The 24,980-nt window shown below is 43.4% G+C and overlaps 1 protein-coding gene across 2 annotated transcripts in view; it reads right to left on the bottom strand.

Moving 5' to 3' along the window:
* FAM120A (family with sequence similarity 120A) overlaps positions 1-24,980 on the bottom strand; it is a 127,628-nt gene that overhangs the window by 41,369 nt on the left and 61,279 nt on the right. For both annotated transcript variants that reach the window (XM_038408679.2, XM_043519915.1), the window contains exon 10: positions 11,371-11,545. In XM_038408679.2, coding sequence (XP_038264607.1) covers positions 11,371-11,545 — 175 coding nt within the window. The remainder of the gene's footprint in view (positions 1-11,370; positions 11,546-24,980) is intronic.

Here is a 24,980-nt window from a genome sequence, read left to right as displayed (position 1 = left end):
TTTGTGGTTGGAGATGGATTGCTTGTTTAGGAAGTATTTTAGATTGTTGCTGGCTCCTGGAAGATGAAAAGTGATGGGTTATCCCATGTTCATAAACACCATATCTATAATTTCTTGATATGGGGTGATAAGAAGCACCTCCTTGCTTGTTCATACAGTACAGTGCAGATATGTTGTGGGTGAGAATTTATAGAGTTTAGAAGAACAGGCTGGAATGCTATGAAAGCTAATCTGATTGCTCATTCTCGTATGTTTATGTGAAGAGTCTTGTCTTTTTGAGACCAAGTCTCTTGTATGCGGACACAATCCTGATGTGCTTCCCAACCTGTACTTGATGCATCTGTGTCCAACATCTTTCAAGGGGAGGTATGGAGAAGTGGGCTCTGAGCATTCTTGTGGTCTACCCACCAGCTCTGAGCTGATAGGATTAGCACTGGGACCACCATTTGCATGCTCACTATATGCTGTGGCAAGGCACCTCCTTCATCTCACCAGATTTAGTGCTTCCCCCTCTGGCGATGACAGGCCTGAGGTAATCAGCCCCACTCATGGGAGGGTTTGCCTTCCCCCTTCTGTGCTCCTTTGGTCGTACTTTAAATGTAGGCCTGAAGGTTGGCCGAAGGATTCATCCGCCACCAAACAAAAAGGAAAATAGTCTCATAAACAAAGAAAAGCCAGTGGGTTACCTTTCTCTGCCTCCTCCTGGGTGCAGAGTGTTGCTCTGTTGGTTGCCCTGGGATGCCAGTCCTTCCCCCAGCAGGCCTCAGGTTCGGCAGCTTCCCCGTGGCAGCAGCGTGTTTCTCTCTTCCCATTTTCTCTCACCAAAGGAGGGGTTAAAGGCCTCATGCAGGCCTTAATTGGAATCAGGTGTCCCTCATTGACCTGAGGTAACCGCTTCTTAGCTAGTAGGGAAGAAGGCCTTTAACATTCTAATGTATCTGCCTTCTAGCACCCTCTTACAGCCTTCCAGCCTGTCACAATGCCTTGACCTTAACCAGCCTTGTAATGGACACAGGTGAGGTCTGGCTAGGGGCATCATGTGTGCGAGTAAACATGTGGTCTAGAAGTTTGAGACAATTTCTTATTGTAGTTGCTGGATTTGATTTTATACCAGTGATTACTGTATGAAGAGAAAAATCCTTCCTCAGGAAGATACGCTTTTGCTAATTTGAAGTTTATTAGGGCTGCTATATAAATCCATGGCATGCCCACACCTTGAATGCTGAACACAGTTCTGGTCACCCCATCTCAAAAAGATAAATTAGAATTGGAAAAAGTTCAGAGAAGGGCAACAAAAATGGTTAGAGACACAGAACAGTTTTCATATGAGGAGTTTAAAAAGACGGACTGTTCAGTTTTTAAAAAGAGATCACATGGGGGGGGAAGAATAGAGGTCTATAAAATCATGAAGGATGGAGAACATGAATAAGGAAGTGTTATTTATCCCTTCACAACACCAGAACCAATGGTCACCCAATGGTATTAATAGGTAGTAGGTTTGAAAACCAAACGTAAGGAAGTACTTCTTCACCCAGTGCATAGCAAACCTGTGGAACTCACTGCCAGAGGATGTTGTGAAGGTCAAAAGTATAACTCAATTCAAAAAAGAATTAGGTAAGTTTATGAAGGATAGGTCATCAATCGCTATTAGCCACGATGATCAGGGACACAACCCTATGTTCTGGATGTCCCTAAATCTCTGCCAGAAGCTGGGACTGCACGATGGGGGATAGACCACTTGATAAATTGCCCTGTTCTGTTTGTTCCCTCTGAAGCATCTGGCAACAGCCACTGTCAAAGACAAAATACTGGATTAGATGGACCATTGGCCATTTTTATATTCTTATGTTTTCCTATAAATTGTATTATCTGTGATGGGCTCAGAGATGATTTCCCATAATTCATCATGAATTTCAGCTGTTTGCATAGGTGAAAAACCATACATCAGGGTTGTGGCAACTTCCTGATGAGATCAATCATCTAAATTGGGATAAAAGTAAATGACATCACCTCAGATATGTCACCACCACAGATTGACATTTTGTAAAGACTCTTGGTTCTATAGAAAGACTGAATGGTATCATTTTGTAGTGGTAGTGACTGGACCCCAGTGTGAACTGCAGGTACTTTCTGGTGAATGGTGATATGGAAGTATGCATCTTGTAAATAGCCATGAAACAATCTTGAGCCTGAAGGTCAAGGATGATGGAGGCTAGAGTTACCATCCTGTATCTGAGATGGCAGATATATTTGTTCAGTCTTCTCAGGTCTAGAATAGGACAAAATCCCCTTTTTTCTTTGGAATAAGAAAATATTAGAATTAGAAGCCTCTTCCCCTAGACTCCAGAGGCAAGTTCTTCTATGGTTCCTAAGCAAAGTAGGGAAGCCACTTATTTGAGCTGATTTTCATGAGAAAGGTCCTGAAGAGGAGCAGGGAATGGGGTTAGCAGGGAGTGAGGATCAAAACTGGATGAGACAGATATGGGTGATACTTTCAGCATCCACCTGTCTGCTCTCATAGACCATGTCTGATTGAAGAAAGCAAGGTGGCGTACAAAAGTCAGAGTTTAGAGATGGTCCCTGAGTGGTTCAAGTGTGGCTATGAACTCTTGTGAAAACCTGCTCCCAGGAAGCCAGTGCAGTGTGACAACAGTTCAGGAAGATGCCTCCTCTGAGAAAGCCTCTGTTTCTTCCTGGGCAGACATTCAGATCATCTGTATTGGCGTTAGAAGTCTTCTGCCTAGTTTGCCCCAGCACCTAACAGGCTTACAGTTTGTGGTATGTGCCCACAGAGTGGAATGTGGTCCTGGAATCTTTGAGAGACTCATCTGTACGAGTGCTAAATAATTCTGTGTCCTTGAAGGGCAAATCCTCAGCTATGCTTTGCACTTCTTTTGGAACACCAGAGGCTTGCGGACACAAAGTTGCACAAATAGTCACAGAAGTGGCCACAGATCAAGCTGATGTCCCCTATGCATCCATGGCTGCCTGATAGCAACATTTTAGCTGTTCGCTGCCCTTCCACAATAATGCTTTTCAAATTCTGCTCTGGAGTCTTATATTCACCTTCACAGCTAAACTTCCACACTACCCCAAATTGTATCTTACAAATAAGGTCTCGTAACTGACAATTCATAGCTGCACTGTCCTTTATTCCAAGTAAGTAATTTTTTAGAGCTGTGTCTTTTGGGGTGCTTGTAATCTGCTTAGTCTGTTCATGGGTCAAAGAGACCAGCAAGGAAGGTGAGTGAGGAGTCAGCACAGAATGGAAGTGGATGGTGTAACCAGATGTTATAACTTCCGACATCCAACAGGTGGATGTCATCTTTTCCCAAAACACACAGATTGGTCAGATAGTTTCTAAATAACAGGAAAAGAGGAGGAGAATAGAACTTTGAATCTGAATGGTAGCATGGTTTTCAGCTCTCAACCTGCATATCAAAATGAATACTTGCCAGATGAAGTCTGCTATGTAGTCTTGTTTGCAGAGGTCAAGGTCTCTTGTTCTGGAATCTTGGCCATTTCCCGAGTGGCTCAGATATTCTTTGCCGAAACTATTTATGCAGAACAAAATTCTGAAATGACTGAAGCCTGTTATATTTTCTTCTGTTAGCAGGAGTATAGATGCCAAGAGAACAGAGGATCGCTCTGGAATGTTAAGTGAACTAAGTGACTCAGCTGTCCTCTCACTAAATATTTTTGGTTCCCCAAATGTGTGTGTTTGGACCTCTTTTGGATGGAACCAGGATGCATGAAGCATGACTACTGCAGCAGCCATGAATCAGGACACCATATCTGCTGCATCCAAAACAGCTTGTTGAGGTGGTTTGGCTGTAAGATGACCCTCAGAGATGATAAATTGAAATTGTTCCATGCTTTTATTGTAGTTGCTCAATAAAGTAAGCAAGCTTATTATAATTGATGTTGTTGTATTTTGCCATAAGAGCTTGATAGGGTAGTTTGCTACTCTGAATTGCAAAGTGGTGAATAAGTAGATCTTACGACCAAAGAGATCCAAATGATTTTGATTTTTCATCACGATGTTGTTTTAGAAAGCTGTTGGTTACGTTCATTTGCTACATCACCACTAATGAATTAGGTACCGGTTAGGAAAAAAGGTCCTCAGATCCTTGTGACAGTATACAATATTTCATGTGAGCTCTTTTACATGTTAGAGCTAAAGTCAGAGTTTATCAGACTGTCTGAGCTGGCTCCAGCAGGGCATCATTAATTGGCAGGCCTACTCACCATGTGGCTGAAGTGTGGAAGTTCCATGAAATTGTGTGGAGCTTCTTGGATTTCTTCCAAGGGGATCTGTAGTGATTCAGCTACCTGTTTCATCAAGGCCTGAAACTGCTTAGAATTGCGAGTATATAATGGTGGTGGAGGCATTACAGCCTCATTGGGCAAGTAAGATATATTCGCTGGTACTAAAGTTCCCTCTTCAGTATGTTGTTCCTCCTCAAATGGCTGTTGAGACTGATGCAGAGGATCTTATGGTAGAGCTGACTGCCGTCACAAATTCACTTTCTCAGAATCCCTGGTTATTCCGAGATAATACTCCTTATCATCTCATGAGTTCCACAAACAGCCTGATGTGCCCCATATGGATATGGCTGAGGACCCCAAGGTGACTGGTACCAGGTCATTTGAGGGTGGTATTATGCATCTATCCTGTCTAGATCTTGTAGATCCCTATCTGAGTGGAACTTTGTGGAGTAGTAATCTGGTGAGTAATCTGGTGAATTCTTCACATACAGGTAAGAATCTGATGAACAATAAACATCTGGTTCAAATCAGAGAGCCAAAGATGGTAGAGTGACTGGAGACAGAACTCTAGACCCCGACAGTAGTGCAGAGTAAGATGGTACTGGAGACAATCTTTTGTCCAGTACCAAAACATCTATATCCTCTGCTAGTAGAGAGGACTCTGGTGCTTCTGAAATTACTAAGTCTTTAGGCAACATTAATCTACTCAGTACAGGTGACGAAAAAGGAGACGGCATCTTGGAAGCTACTTCCCTACAAGCCACTGTCGGTAGCAGAGGAGCCATAGACTTACATGGCACCAAATGGCCCTCCACAGCCTCATCAGCACTGCACACTTATTTAGAGAAGTCACAGCCAGTACCGCTTAATTGCTAGGCATTGCAGATGCACTCAGTACCATAGGTTTAGTAGAGGCAGAGAGTCTACTCTTTGTTAAAAGTTTACTCAGTACTAAGCTAATAGAGCCAGGCTTCAATGTCAGTACCATCTCAGCCTGTGCACCGATAGATTTTTAACACTTGGTGCTAAAGTAGTGATTTTCCTGATCAGTAACAAAGCACCAGTACTGAAATCTCCTAGAGCCTCAGCAATGTCCTTATCGGGACATGAAGTCTCCATAGCGGTGACTCCCTCAGGCAATTTCAGCCTCTTATTATCAACTTCTTTTTGAATGATCTAGGTCAACTCCTGTGTTTAGAAGGTATTGTAATACCACTTTCAGTATGATCTCCTTGCACCGTCCTACCGGTTGCATGGGTCCTGGGAGTCACAGAAACCAAACTTGACAGGGTACTCTGAATTTCTGCATTCCCTTATACAAATGGGATCCGAGGCTCTGGACCTGAAGAGGCCCACACAGATCAATCTATGAGAAACAGTTCTAATTTGGTTTCTCTGATCTTTTTAGTTATCCTGCCAAATGACCTACAAATATTAAACTTAGAAGAACATGAACTTCTGCTAAACAATAGAGAAAACTCATGTGGTTGTCGTTCAAGGGAATAGCATCCCTGCAGACATCATATGACTTAAAGCAAGGAGATTTAGGCATTCCCATCAAGAACACGGTAAACTAAACTCCCCCTTCTGACTAGAGAATTGAGAAGGCATGGGGGAAATAAACCCTATGTCCTAATAAACTCTCTCTAAAGCTATTTTCACTAACTATACAAACAAAACTAATCACTATAATAAGCACTAAACTAACACTACCTATTCATCTAAGTATTTACCATGTCAATAAGCAAGCTACCTAAAAAATGGACACTGCAGGACACTAAAGCCCCTGTTTAAAGCCTAAGTGGTGAGGCACTGCCCCTATATACCCTTAGTAAGGGGTACAAGGATAATCAGGCTGCACATGTGGACCAATCAGACCCTGCTGACAAAAATCTCCAAAGGCCCATATGCCCCTGAAGTAGAGCACCCATACTGTAAGGGACCAGGGCACAGGCAGTCAGGCCTAGCAATCACAGCTGGGCTGAGGTCTGCACACTAGGGATGGTAGTCACCGAGCAGGAGTTGGAGGAATTGCAAGAACCGGGTCCCATAAGCAAGAGTCAGGATCAGAGTCGGGCTGGAGTTGGAGACCGGAGATCAGAGGCCTTACCAGGCTGGATCAGGGTCAGAGGCAGGCTGGAGTCAGAGACCGGAAATCAGAGGCAGTACCAGGCTAGAATCAGGAGGCAGGAATGAGGGTCACAGTCAGGCTGGGATTGGAGACTGGAGACCAAGCAAAGTCTGGCACTGCAGCAGGCTGAAATCTGTGCCATTGCCCAGGCAACTTTCTGGGGCAACTCCTGGGGTTAAATAAGGTGCTTGGCCAATCAGAGGGCTGCAAAGTATGTCACTCTGGACCTCTTGGGCAGTACTTCCTGCAATGCCTACTCTCCACAGTGCTCCACAGCTGTGCCTTTGCATGGCTTCCTTGTGGCACTGTGGGAACATCAGCTGTACCAAGCTCTGCAGATCCAGGTTCTAGACCCCAGATCCTTACACACGGTAACAACCACTCCAAGAAGTCGTAAGGGACTGGTGCAGGTGTTCTCATTCTGCTTTTTATGCCCTCACATGGGTGAGTGGGAGCACAAGGACATGCATGGTACAGGCACAGCATAGTAGCTGCTGCTATTCAAAAGATTCCAACCTTGGGTGCATGCACACAGACCCATTTGTGAAGAACACCACTTGGTTTTGTTTGGCCTTCTGAAAAAAAAATAAGTTCACTAATTGCATCTTCTAACAGAAATTTTTTTGTATGATTTTGATAATTACATACAAAGAACATCACAATATAAAAGTATGGCAGTGGACAGTTAGTTTATATAAACATTTCTTTACCCTACAATTTGCATATTCAATGACAACACTCATAATGACAGGTTTCAGAGTAGCAGCCGTGTTAGTCTGTATTCGCAAAAAGAAAAGGAGTACTTGTGGCACCTTAGAGACTAACAAATTTATTTGAGCATAAGCTTTCGTGAGCTACAGCTCACTTCATTGGATGCATTTGGTGGAAAATACAGTGGGGAGATTTATATACACACACAGAGAACATGAAACAATGGGTTTTATCATACACACTGTAAGGAGAGTGATCACTTAAGATGAGCCATCACCAGCAGCGGGGTGAGGAGAAGGAGGAAAACCATTTCCAGCAGTTAACAAGAACATCTGAGGAACAGTGGGGGGGAGAAATAACATGGGGAAATAGTTTTACTTTGTGTAATGACTCATCCATTCCCAGTCTCTATTCAAGCCTAAGTTAATTGTATCCAGTTTGCAAATTAATTCCAATTCAGCAGTCTCTCGTTGGAGTCTGTTTTTGAAGTTTTTTTGTTGAAGGATAGCCACCCTCATGTCTGTAATCGAGTGACCGGAGAGATTGAAGTGTTCTCCGACTGGTTTTTGAATGTTATAATTCTTGACGTCTGATTTGTGTCCATTTATTCTTTTATGTAGAGACTGTCCAGTTTGGCCAATGTACATGGCAGAGGGGCATTGAAATGGCCTACCTTGCTTGTCACCATGAAAGGTTTTCCTCCTCCTCCCCGCCCCCCCGCTGCTGGTGATGGCTCATTTTAAGTGATCACTCTCCTTACAGTGTGTATGATAAAACCCATTGTTTCATGTTCTCTGTGTGTGTGTATAAATCTCCCCACTGTATTTTCCACCAAATGCATCCAATGAAGTGAGCTGTAGCTCACGAAAGCTTATGCTCAAATAAATTTGTTAGTCTCTAAGGTGCCACAAGTACTCCTTTTCTTAATGACAACACTGACACAGTTTACCATGTGTATTTCACAAACCTAACTCCGACTCATGACAGTTACACACTCTTAACATACACACACATTACTTGCTCTCTCTCTCTCTCTCTCTCTCTCTCTCTCTCTCTCTATATATATATAAACAAGTGAAGCTCGTGTTGACCGATTTCAACAATGAGTATTGTAGATGAGAGTTAAGGTTTGTATAACAAAGATGGCAGTTTTTTAGGCATCAGTAGAGCCATTAAATGAATATATAAACTGTAATAGTAATGAATAATTTATACACACTGCCTAGCTGTTTTCGTACTTTTTAACAGTTCATTTTTGAATGCTGCATGTTTTAGATGTATAGGGCATCTTAAATATTATGTAACTAACTCTCTGTGGTCTCCTTAATCTCTGTCCCTTCCTTCCCTCTTCTCCTCACCTTCCACTTTCTGCTAAAATGGCTTGATCTTCTTTACTCATCCCATTTTGCCATACCCCTGGCCACCATAATAAAAAATAAAGAAATAAAAATACTTTAAATTGAAAAAACCTACATGAAATTAGCATGTAACCATCACAACCCTGAACACTTTGCTTGTATGTTTTATCTCTTGCCTCTACCCTTTAATTTTTGTCTTTTTAGATTCTAAGCTCTTCAGAAACTGCATGTTCTTATTAACATTACAATAAATTCTACTTATTAACAATCTTTTAGTTCCCAGCAAAAAGAAGCTATTATCTGGAGGCTGCAGATAAGTGGAAAGCAGGTTTACAGGGCTGCAGCCCAGGAAGAGAACGCTGAGACATGCCCGGTACCTCTCCCTGCAACCCCACAAACCTGTCTGCAGTTGATGCTCAGCACTTCTCAGCTCTTCCTTCCCTAGGTGCAGCTCCACAAGCAGGTTTATGGGGCTGCAGCCAGGGAAAGAAGCACTGGGACATGCTGAGATCAGGCCCCTCGTGCCAGAGTAGGGCACAGCCCGGAGAGCACAGAGGTACCATACAGTCCTGCAGGCCCCCAGCATCCCTACTCCCCAAGAAAAGCCACCAGTATCCAGGCTGCAGCCCTCCCCTTCCTGCTGCTGCCCTGTCCGGAGCCTCCCCTCCCAGCTGCTGGCAGGTTTGCAGTGTTGCAGGCAAGAAAGGCATTTCAAAAAGTTATCATATGCGACAACCTGTTGCCAATATCCAAATATTATTGAAGTAAATGGGACAGGACTGTTTCCTGGCAAAATGCTGCTATTAACCAGAAGTCATTAATATCAGGATTACTATTAAGTGGAACCCACTATATTTCTTACTTTATATTAGTAAAAAATAATCCTTATTTGCACCAACATGCTTGGGCAGAGTTGAAAACTGAACTTCTCTTGAGCTCAAGTTCTATGTCTTAATTACAGGTTCTGCACCCTAGCACAATAACAACCACAACCACAATTGGGGTGCTGGAATACTACTGCAATAAACACATAACATTGCATAAGAATTTCCTACATTAAAAAAAAAAAGAGCCTCTGCTAGGTGTTTTCTACTCACAGAAGCAAATGACTATAGCCAACAGAAGTGATTCAGAAATTTAAGGCAAGTCAATAAATGTTGAACTGGCTGAAATAAGAGACATTTTACTTCTAGTAATATAAAAGTTTAAGGAGACCAAAAGTGAGAGTTGGTACCCCTATTTCCTTGTTACCCTTATTAGGAACACCAGAGGATAGTGAGAGCTAAGTCAGCAGCAACTTCTGCCTCCACAGACTAAGGAAACTCTGAAGGGCAGTGTAAACTAAGGGAGGGAAGAGGGGACCCAGCCAAGTAGCTCAAAAACTCTAGGGAACTCTGTGCAGTTTTTCAAGAGAAAAAAGAAAACCTGCATTAAGCTAAGATAGTTAAGGGCTTCAGCACTTACAGCTTTAAGCACTTTAGCTATTTAGGTGCACAAAACTGTAAGTAAATCTATACAGCAGCTTCAAGGACATTAATCCAAGTCAGCAACAATGAACATTGCATATAAGTTTATTTCAAAGCCAATCTCCTAAAACTGTTAACACAAGTGTGTCTAGAATCTACATGTGTGAACTTGTGAGTTTGGAAATTATTTTGTTTGAGAAAGAGGCGGATTTAAAAAAAAAAGACTCAGAAAAGGGGTAATTTGACTACTTATTTCAAAACTATTTCTTATTTTATGACTTTGAATCTCAGTGAAACATTCTCCTCCTGCCTATAAGGGTCACAAAATATTTCACAATAGTTTGTTCCAATTAAAAATTGGTGGGAGGGAGGGGTGTAAATGAAAATAAGGCATACAAATGATTACTGTATGTAGCCTTAGACACAAAGATTGCAAATGACATCTTCACAACAAACAAATCTAAATATTTGCTTTTTAAATTTGGTCTACTGACAGCAGAATCCTACAAATAAATATGTTGTTACCTTTTCTCCTGTTGACAATCATCTATTTAATACTTTGCTTTTCCCTAACCTTCCCAAAATATTGTTACAGAGGTTCAACCACTTTTTGGTATGTGTTTGACATTAAGAAAACCTTTCCGTATATAAACTGGGATTTTCTCAAATGAAATGAATCACTGGCAACTACAGATTTGAAAATGTGTACATCTGATTAATGTCAGCACTAGCACTCATGCTTTTGACTGCATTAGCAAATGGCCCCTGTAACAAATATGCTCACAAAAAAGTACAGTTTTTAAATTGTTAGTTGGTTTATGACTAAGTTGCTATACCTGAAGCCTAAGCAAACTACAGTGTAATAAACATAAAATTTTCATATGTCACGTTTGAAAGCTAAAAAGAGAGACAAAACTAAATTCCACTGAAATATACTAGACAGAGTATTTTGGAAACACAGAGGGAAAAACAGGGAAAGGTGACGTATGCATTTAACATTTCTGTGAAAACTATTTTAATATTTGTGTGAGAAAGGAAGAGAAATTTCTTACATTCAATTCCTAACATAATACTTTGAATCTAAAGAGCACACCAGGACCAAAAATGACAGACTATTCAGGAAAAGTCAGGCAGTAGCCAGACTATACATTATTTTTCATGTTAGTGTTCCAGCTATAAACCTCCAATTTTGCTTACTGACTCCTTTTGTATTCATTAAACAATTACAGGAAATAAATATAGTAAGAAAAAAGATTATAAAGTAATTTATTTATAAGGACCCATAAAATCTGCCACTTTTGTCCTGACAGAACATTAAAATTTTATCTCAGTGACATTCATGAAAGCCTAATAATTACTCTCATTTTTGATCATGTTGAAAACGCACATAAGATTATGGAGTTTTGAAGAGAAAAACGATGGCTAGAGTACATACATTCTGGTGGAAGTCTGTTCTTTCTAAAAGCAAGCCTTTCAGTTTTCTTTCTGCTTTCTGCCAAACTAAACAGGACTCCGTAAACATACTGACGAACTGGCCTATAAAGCAGAGCAGCAGGAGGCAGGTCTTTGTTGGCTTCGTCTTCAATAGAAACGGCAATTTTGATTTCACCCTTTGCATGGAAGAAAGCAGAATAATATTGCACATATGTATATATATATATTTTCCATTCAACATAAAAGTATGCTAACACAATCCTGCTTTAAAACCATTTCAGTCATATATTTAATCAATACAAAAGATATATTTGAAGAACAGATGCCTAGAGTTAAGACAGAAATTGGGAACTACTTTCAAAATCACAAGTGACTTAGCAGCACAAGCCTCACTGGTCGCATGCTCCTAAATACCTTAGAGACTTTGAAAACCTTCCCCGTAGTTCCCCCCAGTCTGAAATAGGTTTTTGCTTCCTAATCACTGATACATACAATTATGCAGGTGGCGCAAAGCCTTTTAAATAGCCAAGATATATTAATATAGCAAAAATATTCAGAATTGAGCATTTTACCAGTAAAGAAACAATTAGCGATATGATGAATCTGCTTTTTTTTTTTAAATGGATCCCAAATACTAGTCAAATTGCATTCAAAGACTTAATAGGAAAAGTCAGATATGACAATATTTTGAAAATCGGTAAAAACTGCTTTATAAATTTAGAAGTACATTTGTAATTAAAATATGCCTTAAGAAAAGCTATTTAGCTATCCATTTTAATGTCTTGCATGGCTTGTACTAATTTTTGACTACTAAGCACTAAGTGAACAATTTAATTTAAAATGCTGTATAAACTGAAAAGATACATAAGGTGAATATACAACAATTTTAAAATAAAAATAAAGTGCATAGCTTACTTTTGTGTTCACTATGAAAAAGGATTATACAATTACATAAGTTTAGCGCTTCTTGCAGATAAAAACTGTTGGGAAAGAGCAGCATTGAGTACAGGGTTGAGGGCCAGGACTGTCTGACTTATCACAACTCTACTCCCTGGTTATACTGGCTTGGGGCAGGTTGCTTAACTCTTTCTCAATCTGATCACTGTAATGTGGGAGAGAAATACTATCTATCTTACAAGGATGTCATAATGTTGGTATCTGTTCTCCCCCCGTTTAAATATGGCTCTTGACAGGGCAGAACTCTGCAAGCATAGTGTCTTTATGCAAGTGGTTCAACCTGACTGTTTTCTACAAGCCCTAACCTGGAAGAATTTTTATAGCAATTTTCTAATGAGGTACAAATGGGCCCAGATGTATCACTTATTAACCTAGACATGGACTATTTTCTTTACTCTAATTGTCTCAGTCTATCACTAACCTCTTCCTACCGTAGATGCATTCGGGGGCTCTTGGAGAACACAAATGTAGATCAATGTCTCTCCAACCTTTTGAGGTCAGGCTTTTTAGAGGGTTTGACACTTCAACTCCCTATTAAAGGCCCCCATGGCTTGGAGTCTTTGTGGAGTAATAAGCAGATTAAAAAATGCCTGCCCATTTTGAGCCACTGTATACCAGATATCTCAATACTTTCTCTTGTGTAAAGTCATTGCTCAATGAGCGAGTGTAAGAAATTCATTCAACTTTCTAGTTTCATTTGACATCAGTGCCCTAATCAAGGTTCCCTCAAAAAGATCACATCTGTGTGGCTGTCTGACTACATATTAGAATGACCTGATTAGTGTGAAGCTAGAGAATCATTAAGTATATTCATTTCTTGAGATGCATCCTACGAGCCATGAAGTGGTCATATCTGATGTTTTCTAGAATATGCTCTTTTCTCCACTGTTTGTAATTCTGATTTTTTGAGGATTGTATCTTACTGGACACTCACCCATATGCCTCCTCTCAAGAGTTTGGTGGTTTTTTAATAGAAAGGAATATGTTTACCCTCTGTATGAGTGCTTACTCATTTGCCCCTTTCTGAGCTTTAATGTTGGTCACTTTGAAGAAATATTTTTTGCAATCTTTGTGTAATTAGAAGGTTAGGGCAGAGCTCTTGCTTCCTGCTCTTAAAAGATATGGGGAGAATGTTCTGGAACCTCTGAAATATTTATTTTAGACCATGCTGAGTAGGGCAGAGAACACATGCCAGATTATACATGCTTTTTGAGGCTAAAAATCGTAAGAACTTGGGGAGTTTTCTACATGACAAATGCTGCTGAGATCTTCAGAGAATTACAAGGTGAGTACTTTTCCAATCAAGGCAGGTTTCTATTTTCTGACCATATCCTGAACAAACAATCTATAGACAATCCTATATCCTTCTGTTTGTCATAGATTTTGGAGGGTGTAATGCAACCACCAAACTTGTACTGATCAGTTTTCAATAAATCATCATCATGAATGCACAGCTACAGGGTGTGTACAAACAGCTCATCCTATAAATATTACAAATGCTGAAGGCTTTTTTTGTTTTTGTTTTAATGTTAACAGTGTTTCCATAATGAACAAGGCTGCCATTTTTGGCCATCTACAATGCCTTTAGTGTATTTTTTAAATTATCAAAATAGTAGTGCCTGTGTGCTTGCTGTCAAAACATTCCAGTGTCACAAAGGCTCATCTGTAAATTTACTAGCAATACAAGCAGAAGTTAGGCTGAGGAACACCCGAGTTATACTACTTTAGGTCCACGTATCAGCGGAAATGTCCTTGGACTGTGGAGATTCAGACTTACTCTGGTCTATAGATCAATGTTTGATTCATTCATATTTTAAGATGTCTGGATTTGTATTTAAATCAAAGAGTCATACATCCCTATTCATAAATATACCGTATCAATAAGCGTTTGAACACCTGGAATTAGAAAAATCAGTCTTGTCTTCCATTTCAAGGACAGTGGTGTGATTTTTTGAGGGTTTACACAAGGCAACATCTTAAATTAGCCCATATATGTTATCTTGTCTTCAGATTTTGAAATTAGGGAAACTGTACTGAACATACAGAAGGATGAAGATCACTAGACTGTGTTAAATTTATGGGGAAAATAATAAGGACATAACTTATCAAATAAGCTTCTATAAACCTTTTCAACCACAAAAGTTACCCCTCCCTTCTAAAAGGACAAACATAAGTTACATTTAAAATCTACTTTGCTAAATTTATGTTTTGACATAGGTTCAACTGCAAACTTCTCTCTGCTTACCACAAATTATACCACCCCCATGGCTTTAAAGGCTGATTGAGTTTAGTTTTACTGAGAGAGACATGGTAGATGAGGTAATATCTTATTACCAACTTCTGCTGGTGGAAGGTACAAGCTTTCAAGCTTCACAGAGCTCTTCAGGTCTGGGGAATGTAACCAGAGTGTCTAAGCTGGGACAAACTGTTAGGCATAAGGGATTCAAACATGCAGTAAGAGACCACTTAAAATTAAATGGACAATTAAGAATTACTAGGCAAACAACTAATATTACTTTCTATCTGTTAATTTTAAATCTTAACTATTCCTTATTCCTATTCTATTCTGACAAAGTCTGCTCCAATAATTTCTGTAGGGTCATAGACTATTGTCTATCACGTACACACAGAAATGCCACCAATACCAATGTGAACTGCACAAGTGGATCAAGAGTAGTATATGTCCCTAGTAAGATTCCAGCAGGGTCAACCTACCTGTACCCTCCCCACTTTTTTATTTTAAATAGGCCTCTTAGGAAAATTAAAAGCATTCACTACTAACTTACCTTTCCCCGCAGAGTCTCAATTTAAGATATTAAAATCCCAATTTTCCCTATAGTATTACATATTATACAAACACATCAATGAGTACAAGTATTCAATATTTTGTTTATACACTCATGTACTTTACCCACAATTAAAACTTTGTCTTTTTCTTTTGAATTAAATTCCTTACAAGCTGTATTCCAAGCAGCAGCAACAGCTCTGAAGTCACATGGGAAGGTAGCCAACATGACACAATACTGTTACATCAGTCCCCTTCCTCTCAGATTTTAGGTTTTCAGTTTGCTGCAGAATGTTGTACTGACGTAGAAATTGGCAGGGAAATGCAGATTTTTGGAAGCTCGGGAGGGGGTCATTGAGGCTTTTGGTATCCAGGAAGGTATGGAAGTTGTGTTTGATACCCAGAAAGTAGTCAAGGCTTTAGGTACTTGGAAGGGGATGAACTGTGTATCCTCCCCTCCATTTAGGGGAAGGGCAGAGGTGTTTTTAATTTTGGAAGTGAGAAAGTAATAATCCTTGGTAGCAACTAGCTGCTCCACTGCATCCTTCCCCAATATTTGCCACTACCATCCAGCAATGACAAATAAGCGTATTAGTTAACTGTTTCTGATAAAATGGTAATTTAAACTGTCAGCAGACTTCAGTGTTCACACCCAAGAGAGGAACAATGAAGTTCATACCTCTCAGACCTTTGTTTTAGGCTCTTGGCAAACTCAGAAAACATTGCATCAGTTAAAAACAAACTGAGTGTAAGGTTTCCCCATAAACATGAGGGCTAGAGACAAATGAAAGCTTTAGATTCTGGAAAACAATTATGTGGCCATTTAAAAATAACCCACAATTATGTAACAATTTACATGACAATGTAATCAGACATAGGTGAAGTTTTTTGTAGGAGTGGGTTGGGTGAGATTCTGTGGCCTGCGTTGTGCAGGAGGTTGAACTAGATGATCAGAATGGTCCCTTCTGACCTTAGTATCTATGAATCTATATAATACATTGGACCCTGCCTACAGATGTCAAATAGCATTTCTATTCACTGAAAAAAAAGATCAGTCTTTAAAAATTGATTGCCCTACTGTATTCATGCAGGAGTCCCTAAGTTTATTTATTGCTGGAACAGATTCCTCACCATTTAGGACGGGGTGGCCAACCTGTGGCTCCGAAGCTGCATGCGGCTCTTCATAAGTTAATATGCAGCTCCTTGCATAGGCACCGACTACGGGACTGGAGCTATAGATGCTAACTTTCCAATGTGCCAGGGAGTGCTCAGTGCTCAACCCCCTGTCCTGCCCCCACTCCACCCCTTCCCCTGAGCCTGCTGTGCCCTCACTCTCCCCACCAGAGCCTCCTGCGCACTGCATAACAGCTGACTGCGGCGGGCAGAAGGCATGGGGATGGAGCCGGAGGCACAGATTGGTGGGGCTGCCGGCGGGCAGGAGGCGCTGCAGGTTGGAGTGGGGGGAGCTGATGGGGAGCTGCTGACATATTAGTGTGGCTCTTTGGCAACGTACATTGGTAAATTCTGGTTCCCTCTCAGGCTCAGGTTGGCCGCCCCTGATTTAGGATAAGTCTTCTTTTGATATTTAATTGCTTGGATACTTTTCTGCATTCTATGATCACATATTCACATAGTACGTTTAAACAACAACAGCAAATATAGCATTTGACTATTTGCATAAAGAAATTAATCAGACATTTGTCCCACCCACCTTCGCTTCTGTGTTTTCCTTTTACGGATAAGGAAATTAAATGGAGAAAACATGTATCAAAAGTGTATGTTATGGTTGAGAATTGAAACACAATGAAATACAAAACTAAACTCTGATGCAGGTACACTTACACATTTCAATTCTCAATTATTACACTGCATTAATGTCCATTTTTGTACTGAAATACATTGCTAAACAAATATTTGAAAAAACAGAGCTCCATGACAAAAAATAAGCTATGCAAAGGTTAACAGAAAATTTGGAAGCTCAAAATTAAGTGTCTGATTTGCCAATTTTGGTAGACTCATAGAAATTGTTATATTTATGTTGTTGCCAGGGTAATTAATAGGTTTGTTTAGTGTATTTTTAAAAGATTATCAAGGGCGTTCAAAGCTTTAGATGGGAGATATTTTGCTACCAAGTAGTTAAAATCCAAATTAACACACATATATATTAAATACCTGAAGTCAGCACAGAGATTTGTGTTCGAACTTCATTGTGCATTGTTCATATAAATTTAGAAACGGAGTCAAACTCACAAGCAGGAATCCTAGTTTACCATGATAATCCCCCCCCCATTCTCAAAAAAAAAAAATCCAGTTTTCTGCAATTAAAATGAAACGTTGAACTTCAGTTTCCCTAGTCATAATATATGTAATATCAGATGAACACAATGTTTTATTGATATACAGTAGAACCCCGTTTATCCAAGCCTCCGTTATCCGGCTCTCCATATTAACCAAATCAACAGCCATCCAGGGCTGATCACACAACCTCCCCACCCCTTCTTAAATTAAGGGATACAAAGGTATACAAATGTAAAACCTAAAAATTCTCTATAAAAATGCATATTCTGCATTTTTCCACAGCAAATGGATTTCTAGGATCCATGCTCACAAGATAAGAGAAATGTATACAGTTTTAGTTTTTGATATGCAATGTGGTTAACCACAAGTCCTCTGTGAATTTCAAAAAAAAAAAAAAAAGTCAATGCTAAGCATGTGTGTGTGCAAGTCAAGTACAGTAAAAGCTTTTTTATCCGGCATGTTAGGGGAATGGGGGGTGCCAGTAAGTGAAAAATTTCAGTTAACTAAGGGGGGGAAGGATTTGGGTGCAGGAGGGAGTGCTGGGTATGGGCTCTGGGAGTTTGGGTGTGAAAGTGGGCTTAGGGTAAGGGGTTGGGGTGCGGGAGGGGGTGCTGGATCTGGGCAGTGCTCACCTTGGGTGGCTCCCCAGAAGTGGTGACCTGTTCCTCCTAGTGGGAGGTGCGGCTAGGTGGCTCTGCGCACTGCTTCTGTCCACATGCACCGCCCCTGCAGCTCCCACTGGCTGCAGTTCCCAGCCAATGGGAGCTGTGGAGCCAGCACTTGGGGTGGGGGCAGCACGCAGAGCCACCTAGCCACACCTCTGCCTAGGAGCAGCAGGGACAGGTCTCTGCCTGTGGGGAGCTGCCCGGATCCGGTACCCCAAAACCCTTCCCACACCCCAATCCCCTGCCTCAAGCCCCCTCCCACACCCAATCTCCCTCCCAGAGCCCACGCCCTGCACCACCTCCCACGCACCAATCCCCAGCCCCTCACCCCCTCCCACACACCGAACCCCACATGGCCATTCGTCCACCTAGGAGCAGCAGGGACATGTCGCCGTTTTGAGGGAGCCATGCACAGAGCCTACCGGCCCCATGCCAACTGGACTATAAACTGGACTTTCAATGAAGATCAGAAATGCCAGTTTATAGAGCTTTCTGGTTGGTAAAGTGCCAGATAATGCAGCTTTTACCATATTAGGTTTTACTTGTATGCTTTATATTTATTGTGTGGGGGAAAGGCAAGTTTACATAATATTCTCCAGCCCCCCATTCAAACATTAGAGCATGATGCACATTTTTGTAAAACTGATTTTCAGTATCTACTCTGTTGGGAAATCAAGCCTTTAGAAATGGGGCAGTGTAGCAAAGGGGCGTGGCTTTCCTCAGAGACTGACAGTGAGGGACAGCCAGATGCCCCTTGGTGGGTAGAACCCAGAAGGCCTAGTCCACCACACTGGATGCAGAAGGGCAGGACAGAAACAGGAAGTATAAGAAGCGGGCCCTGCAGCTCAGTTGAGCAGGAGCTGCCAACCGAAGCAGATGCTTCCAGAACTCTGCTGGAACTGGAACCTGCGGAAGACTATGGCCAAGGAGACCGTTAGGTACCAGGACTGTGTGACATGCCCGATGCTGATGAATTGCTGGGACTGCCGCTTGCAGTGTACCCCAGGGAGACGCAGGATGACTAGAGTTGCTAGCTGTCTGGTTTTTCAACCGGAACGCCCTGTCATAAAGGGACCCTGGTGGCTTCAGTCAGTACGGCTGACCAGGATGCTAAAAATCCAGTTGGCGGTGCAGATCGGCTCTCTACCTGGCTCCACGCAACTCCTGGGAAGCTGCCGGCATCTCCCTTTGGCTCTAGGTGAATGAAGTGTCACGGGGTTTGCGCGCTGCCCCGCCCGCAGTTCAGCAGTTCCCATTTGCCAGGAGCCATGGCCAATGGGAGCTGAGGGAGTGGCACCTGCAGGTGTGGGCAGTACCCAGAGCCACGTGGTCGCACCTCCACTTAGGAACCAGACGGAGATGTTGCTGCTTCCCGGGAGCCGCCTGAGATAAGTGCCATCCGGAGCTCGCACCCCAAACCTTCTCCCACGCCCCAACTCCCTACCCCAGCCCAGATCCCCTTCTCGCATCCTGAACCCCTCACCCCCTCCCGCACCCCAACCCCCTGCTCCAGCCCGGAGCCCTCTCCTGCACCCCAAACCCCTCATCTCTGGCCCCACCCCAGGGCAAACACCCCCAGCTAGAGCCCTCACCCCCCTCACACCCCAAACCCCTGTCCCAGCCTGGTGAAAATGAGCAAGCGAGGGTGAGGGAGAGTGAGCGACGGAGGGAAGGGGGATGGAGTCAATTGAATGAGACTGATGTCCGCTTCCACTTGAGCTGTAGATCAGCCCTTGACTAGCTAGTCGTCGAGGTATGGAAATACATGGACTTCCTTTCTTCTAAGAGAGGCTGCTACTACTGCCATGCATTTGGTGAAGACTTGTGGGGCAGCTAACAGGCCGAATGGAATCGCCACAAACTCGTAGTGAGCTTGGTTCACTACAAATCTTAGAAAATGTCTGTGGCCATGGAAAAATCAAATTGTAGAAGTAAGTGTCCTTTAGACTGAGAGCAGCATATTAGTCCCCTGGATCCAGTGAGGGAATGACAGAAGCCAAGGAAACCATACGAAACGTTAAGTTCTGGAGATAGCAGTTGAGACGACAGTGTCTAAAATGAGTCTGAGATCACCTTTGGCTTTCAGAATTAGCGGGAATAGAACCCCTTTCCTCTTAGGTGAAACGGAATCTCTTCCACGGCTCACACCCGAAGGAGGGATTGGACTTCTTGCTTCAACAGATGTTCCTGAGAAGTGTCCCTGAAGAGGGAGGGGGAAGGAGGTGGGAAGGGGAAGTAGACAGAAACTGGGTGGTTTAACCCAGTTTTATTGTGCTGAGAACCCAACCGTCTGAAGTGATCGGAGTCCAGACATCAAGCTAGCGGGAAAGGCAGTTGGAGAACAAGGGGGTACCTGGATCCTATATCAAGGGGATTGCAATGCTGACCTCAAGCATCTTGTCAAAATGAGCACTTTGAAGATCCCAAGTGTCTGGGACTGGACTGCGCAGGACTTGCTGAGGAAGATGGGGAAACAAATCTGCACCTGAACCCCCTGCTCTTTCTCCTCAGCTGATCCTGTCTGAGTGGCCAAGAAAAGTAATGGTCCATCTGCTGTGTGCTGTACTGTTTCCTTGACCCTGCTGCTACATAGAGTCCCAGGGATTTCAAGGCTGCCTTCAAGTCCTTAAGACTGTGTAGCCCAACATCTGTTCGCTCTGAAAAGAACGATGATCCTTCAAATGGGAGGTCCCGCATAGTTTGCTGCACCGCATGGGATAGCCCAGAGGACTGCAAGCATGAGCTCCAATGCGTTGTTACCGCTGTAACCATTGATCTGGTCGTGGAATCAATGGTCCCAAGGGGAGGCACCTGCCACAGTTTCCCCTACTCAACTAGGGAAGAAAACTCCTATCTAGAGTCCTGAGAGAGCAGGTCCTTGAATTCTGACAGACTCCCACATATTAAAATCACAGCAACCCAGCAAAGCTTGCTGGTTTGCTATGCGGAGCTGTAGGCCCCCTGTGGAATATGCCTTCCGACTGAACAAGTCCAATTTCTTTGGGTCCTTTGCCTTGGGCGTAGAACTTGCCTATGTTTGGCGATCCCTTTTGTTGGCGGCCGCTATACCCAGGGATCCCAGGAAAGGGTGTGAGAAAATGAATTTGTATTCTTTGTCCAGTACAAAATATTTTTGCTCTGTGCACTTTGCTGTCAGGAGGGAGAGAGGCAAGGGTGTGCAATAGGGCCTTGATCAGAGCCATGATGGCTTCATGTAGGGGTAGTGGTAGTGCTAGAAGGGCAGTCTAAGATTATGTATTGCCTCCTTGACCATTTCCACTTGGAACCCCAAGTTTGAGGCTACACACTTTAACAAGTCCTGGTATGCCTTGTGGTAGTCTTCTGGCGGGGAGACACTTAGTGTCAATATAGCCTTGTCCAGAAAGGAGGATGAGACATCTAAAAACAGGCTGAGCCGCCTCTGTTGGTTTACCAGCATGCACAAGAGCCTGCAGGGCTTCCTTTTGAGGCTTGGTGCCATGCTCGGTACCAGAGTCTCTCGGTGCAGTACTGGGAGTGCCCTAGCGTCCAAGACAATGGAATATGAGCACCTTGAGGGAGGGAGGGAGTGCCCTGTGGTGGGGGAAAACATGAAAGGGTTCCAAAAGGGCCACTGCATAGCTGCCGGTCCCCAGTGGCCAAACATTTGGAGGTACCACTGAACTTGGGGCTGTGGTGGAATGGAAACGGCTTAGGGGAGCAGCAAGGTCACCTGTGCTGATGAGGGGAATACGATCCCACCTCTGAGAACAACAAGCTGTAATGCAGAGACCAGGGGGGTGCCATACCTCTTAGTACTGGAGAAGGTCAGCGAGGTTAGATCTTGAGGCTGTCAACAAGGGTTTTCCCCTAGATGGCAGCCTCGGCACTGGGCGAAGTCCTTCTGATAATACCCTGCGCTCGGTGGCACCAGCTGTGCCGAATCTTGACCCTTTGGGGCCACCAGTACCAGTAGGGTGAGAAGGTCCCTGGCTGCTGCAAAAGCCTTGGGGGTCGACGTCACCACAAACTGACTGGAACACTGTCAGACTTAAGGATGCGGCTTCTTTGCAAGTGTGAGAGGAGCTTGCAGCAGCACCAGAGTTGCAGGCACCTGATGATGTGGTGCCATGGCTGAAGAGCAGCCCAACACTGGTCTCGTTCTCTCTCTCTCCCCTTTTACTTTTGGCACCAGGGACCGGCTCTTCCCTGGTGCCAAAGAAGAAGCACCACAAGCAACAAGAAAAGAGGATCAGTGCCAAGAGTCACAAGCTGCTGGGGGAGTGCTCTGTACCGAGGCTGAGGTGCTTGGTGCAGAATACAAGTCTTAAGGTTGCCCTCATGGGGAGGACCTTCAGTCATGCAACTCAGTCCTTCTTGATTTGGGGTCTAAAGTCCCTGCAGATTTGGCAGCAATCTTTCCTATGAGCATCCCCCAAGCACTTGAGACAGCTCAAATGTGGGTTGCTCAAAGGCATAGACTTACTACATGAGGTGCACGGCTAGAAACCTGGCAACTGAAGCATGCCCCAGCACCAAGGAAGCGGACAACCCCGCTAACTAAGCTTGGAGGCGTCTGAAACTACCTAAGGACTAAAAACTACTAAAAAACTACTCAATAACTAATTCCTAAGTACTAAACTACAACAACTATTTACACTAAAAACTGCAGAAAACCACTAGGAGATGAACTGTTTGAGCAATGAAGGGTTCCAACATGGGTGGTAAGAAGGAACTGAAGGGGGAGTGGGGTCAGCAGGGCCCTTTATACCGGCGCTATGAGAATATGGCACCAGAAGGTGCTGGAGCTGATCCAACGGATACTGCTGGGGAGAAAAATTCCAGCAACTGTGCTCAGCGCATGCACACACCTACATTGGAACAGACATGTGCAAGCACTTGAAGAATAAAGAACCCTTTGCAAATTCTTCAAGGAGATGGTCTCAGACATCCTGATTAACAAGAAGTATCACTGTGGGAGATCTGGGCAGGAAGCAGGTAGCTGCTTTTTTCCCTCTCCCTATACGGAGATTTAGAATGTATCAGGGGAGTCCTGCAAATCACTCATCCAGACAACAAGAGCTGTTGCAATTGTGTCAGGCCAAAAACTAACAAAAAGTGCATCAAAAGTACAAAATCACAGACATCAAAAGCCTCAAATGAAGTAACTGTAGAATAAATAATGTCATCAGTCAATATATTATTATTACTGGGGGAATTCGGTGCCACTGCACAATGCAGAGTTTTGCAGAAATTAACACTGTGCACATAGAATTTCCTTTCCTGCACGGAAATGGGCTGCAGTGCTGCCAGCCACCACTAGGGGCCCCTGGGCCCAGCAGAACCCAGCTAGCACACAGAAGTCACTGCTGGGGGTAGGGAGAGGGAGATAGAGCAGTGGTTCCCAAAGCAGAACGTTACAGGGGTTCGCCAGAAAAATTTCACTAATGGCAGCCAGAGGACCCCAGGCATTGGAGGCAGCAGGACCCGTTTGCAGGGCATACCGCCCAAGTCCCAGGGAGAGCATGGAAGGGCAGTTGGGGCCGGCAGCCCGAGCCCTGCTCCCATTAGCAGGGGAGCCAGCAGCTCAAACTCCGGCGCTCTGCGTGGGGCTGGCTGCCCGAGCCCCAAGGAGAGCAGGACTGGCCATTTGGGGCCGGCAGCTCGAGCCCTGCCCCCGTTAGTGGGGGAGCCGGCAGCCCAAACCCCGGCGCTCTGCATGGGGCTGGCTGCCCAAGCCCCAGGGAGAGTGGGACAGGGCAGTTGGGGCCAGCAGCCCTAGCCCCGGTGGTCAGCGGGACCTGCAGCCCAAGCTCAGTGGAGCTCAGTTGACTGGGGCGGTCAATGGGGTCCAAAAGCAGGAGTCCCACAGAGTGTGGAGTACATTTAAACTTAAATCCCTGGAAATATTCATTTTTAGGAGGGGGTTCACAAAATTTCACAATTTAGTGAAAGGGGTTCGAGGGCTGTTAAAGTTTGGGAACCACTGAGCTAGAGGGTTCCTGGCAGCTGCAGTTCTCAGCATGCCCTGAGGGAAGGAAAGGAAAGGTGCACAGGAAACTCCATGCAACTATTTCTCCCTCTGGATCCATGGGCTCAGGAGGAAAGGGGGAGCAGGTGTCTGGGCTTGAGGAGAGGGGAGGGTACAGCTGGACTCTGGGGGGAAGGGGGCACAAGTATCTGGACTAGGGAGGCTCAGGGAGGGGAAGGGGTTGTAGGTGTCTAGCTTCGCGGCTTGTCTGGGGGGTGAGAGTGGGCTAAGGGGCAGAGAAACAGAAACTGGGGTATCATAGGGGTTTCTTTAACTCTCTACTCCTGGGGGAATTTTTGTGTCTGTATTGTTACAGACGTACTTGCTGATAGGTATTTAATTATAAATTACCAAAATAATTGAAACTGTGTGATTATGTAGTGTTATTTTGACAAATCAAATTTACAGAATTTTAAAATATTGTACACAGATTTTTTTAATATTGTGTGCAAAATGTTTAATTTTTTGGCACAGACTTAAATTTTTTTTAGCGCAGAATGCCCCCCAGGAGTAATATTATCTATATTGCTATTGCACAGAGGAATCCCAGCCCCATTGGGCTAGGCACTGTATAAACATAGCAAAGAGACTGTCCATGCCTCAAAGAGAACATGGCATTTACATCTGCAAATTAAATGACATTCTGGCTTTAAGGATATCAATGAGAATAATATAATATGGTTTAACGATCCAATGACTGGACTTATTGCTGCCACAACTGTGGTGGATGGAACCACAAGAAGCATTAAGCTGCTTTGAACAGAAGTTATGAGAAGATGAGACAGGGTCAGAAGAATCACATTGTAGGATCTTTTCAGCCTGCACTTAGAGGGCGGTTTGGATTGAATCTTGTCCTCTGAATCTATACTAAGCAAAACCAAAGAGTTGTGCCAAAG

This window comes from Dermochelys coriacea, chromosome 7 (assembly GCF_009764565.3).
Source record: "Dermochelys coriacea isolate rDerCor1 chromosome 7, rDerCor1.pri.v4, whole genome shotgun sequence".
Taxonomy (NCBI): Eukaryota; Metazoa; Chordata; order Testudines; family Dermochelyidae; genus Dermochelys; species Dermochelys coriacea.
Note: the sequence above shows the minus strand (reverse complement) of the source record. Positions and strands in the feature narration are given on the sequence as shown.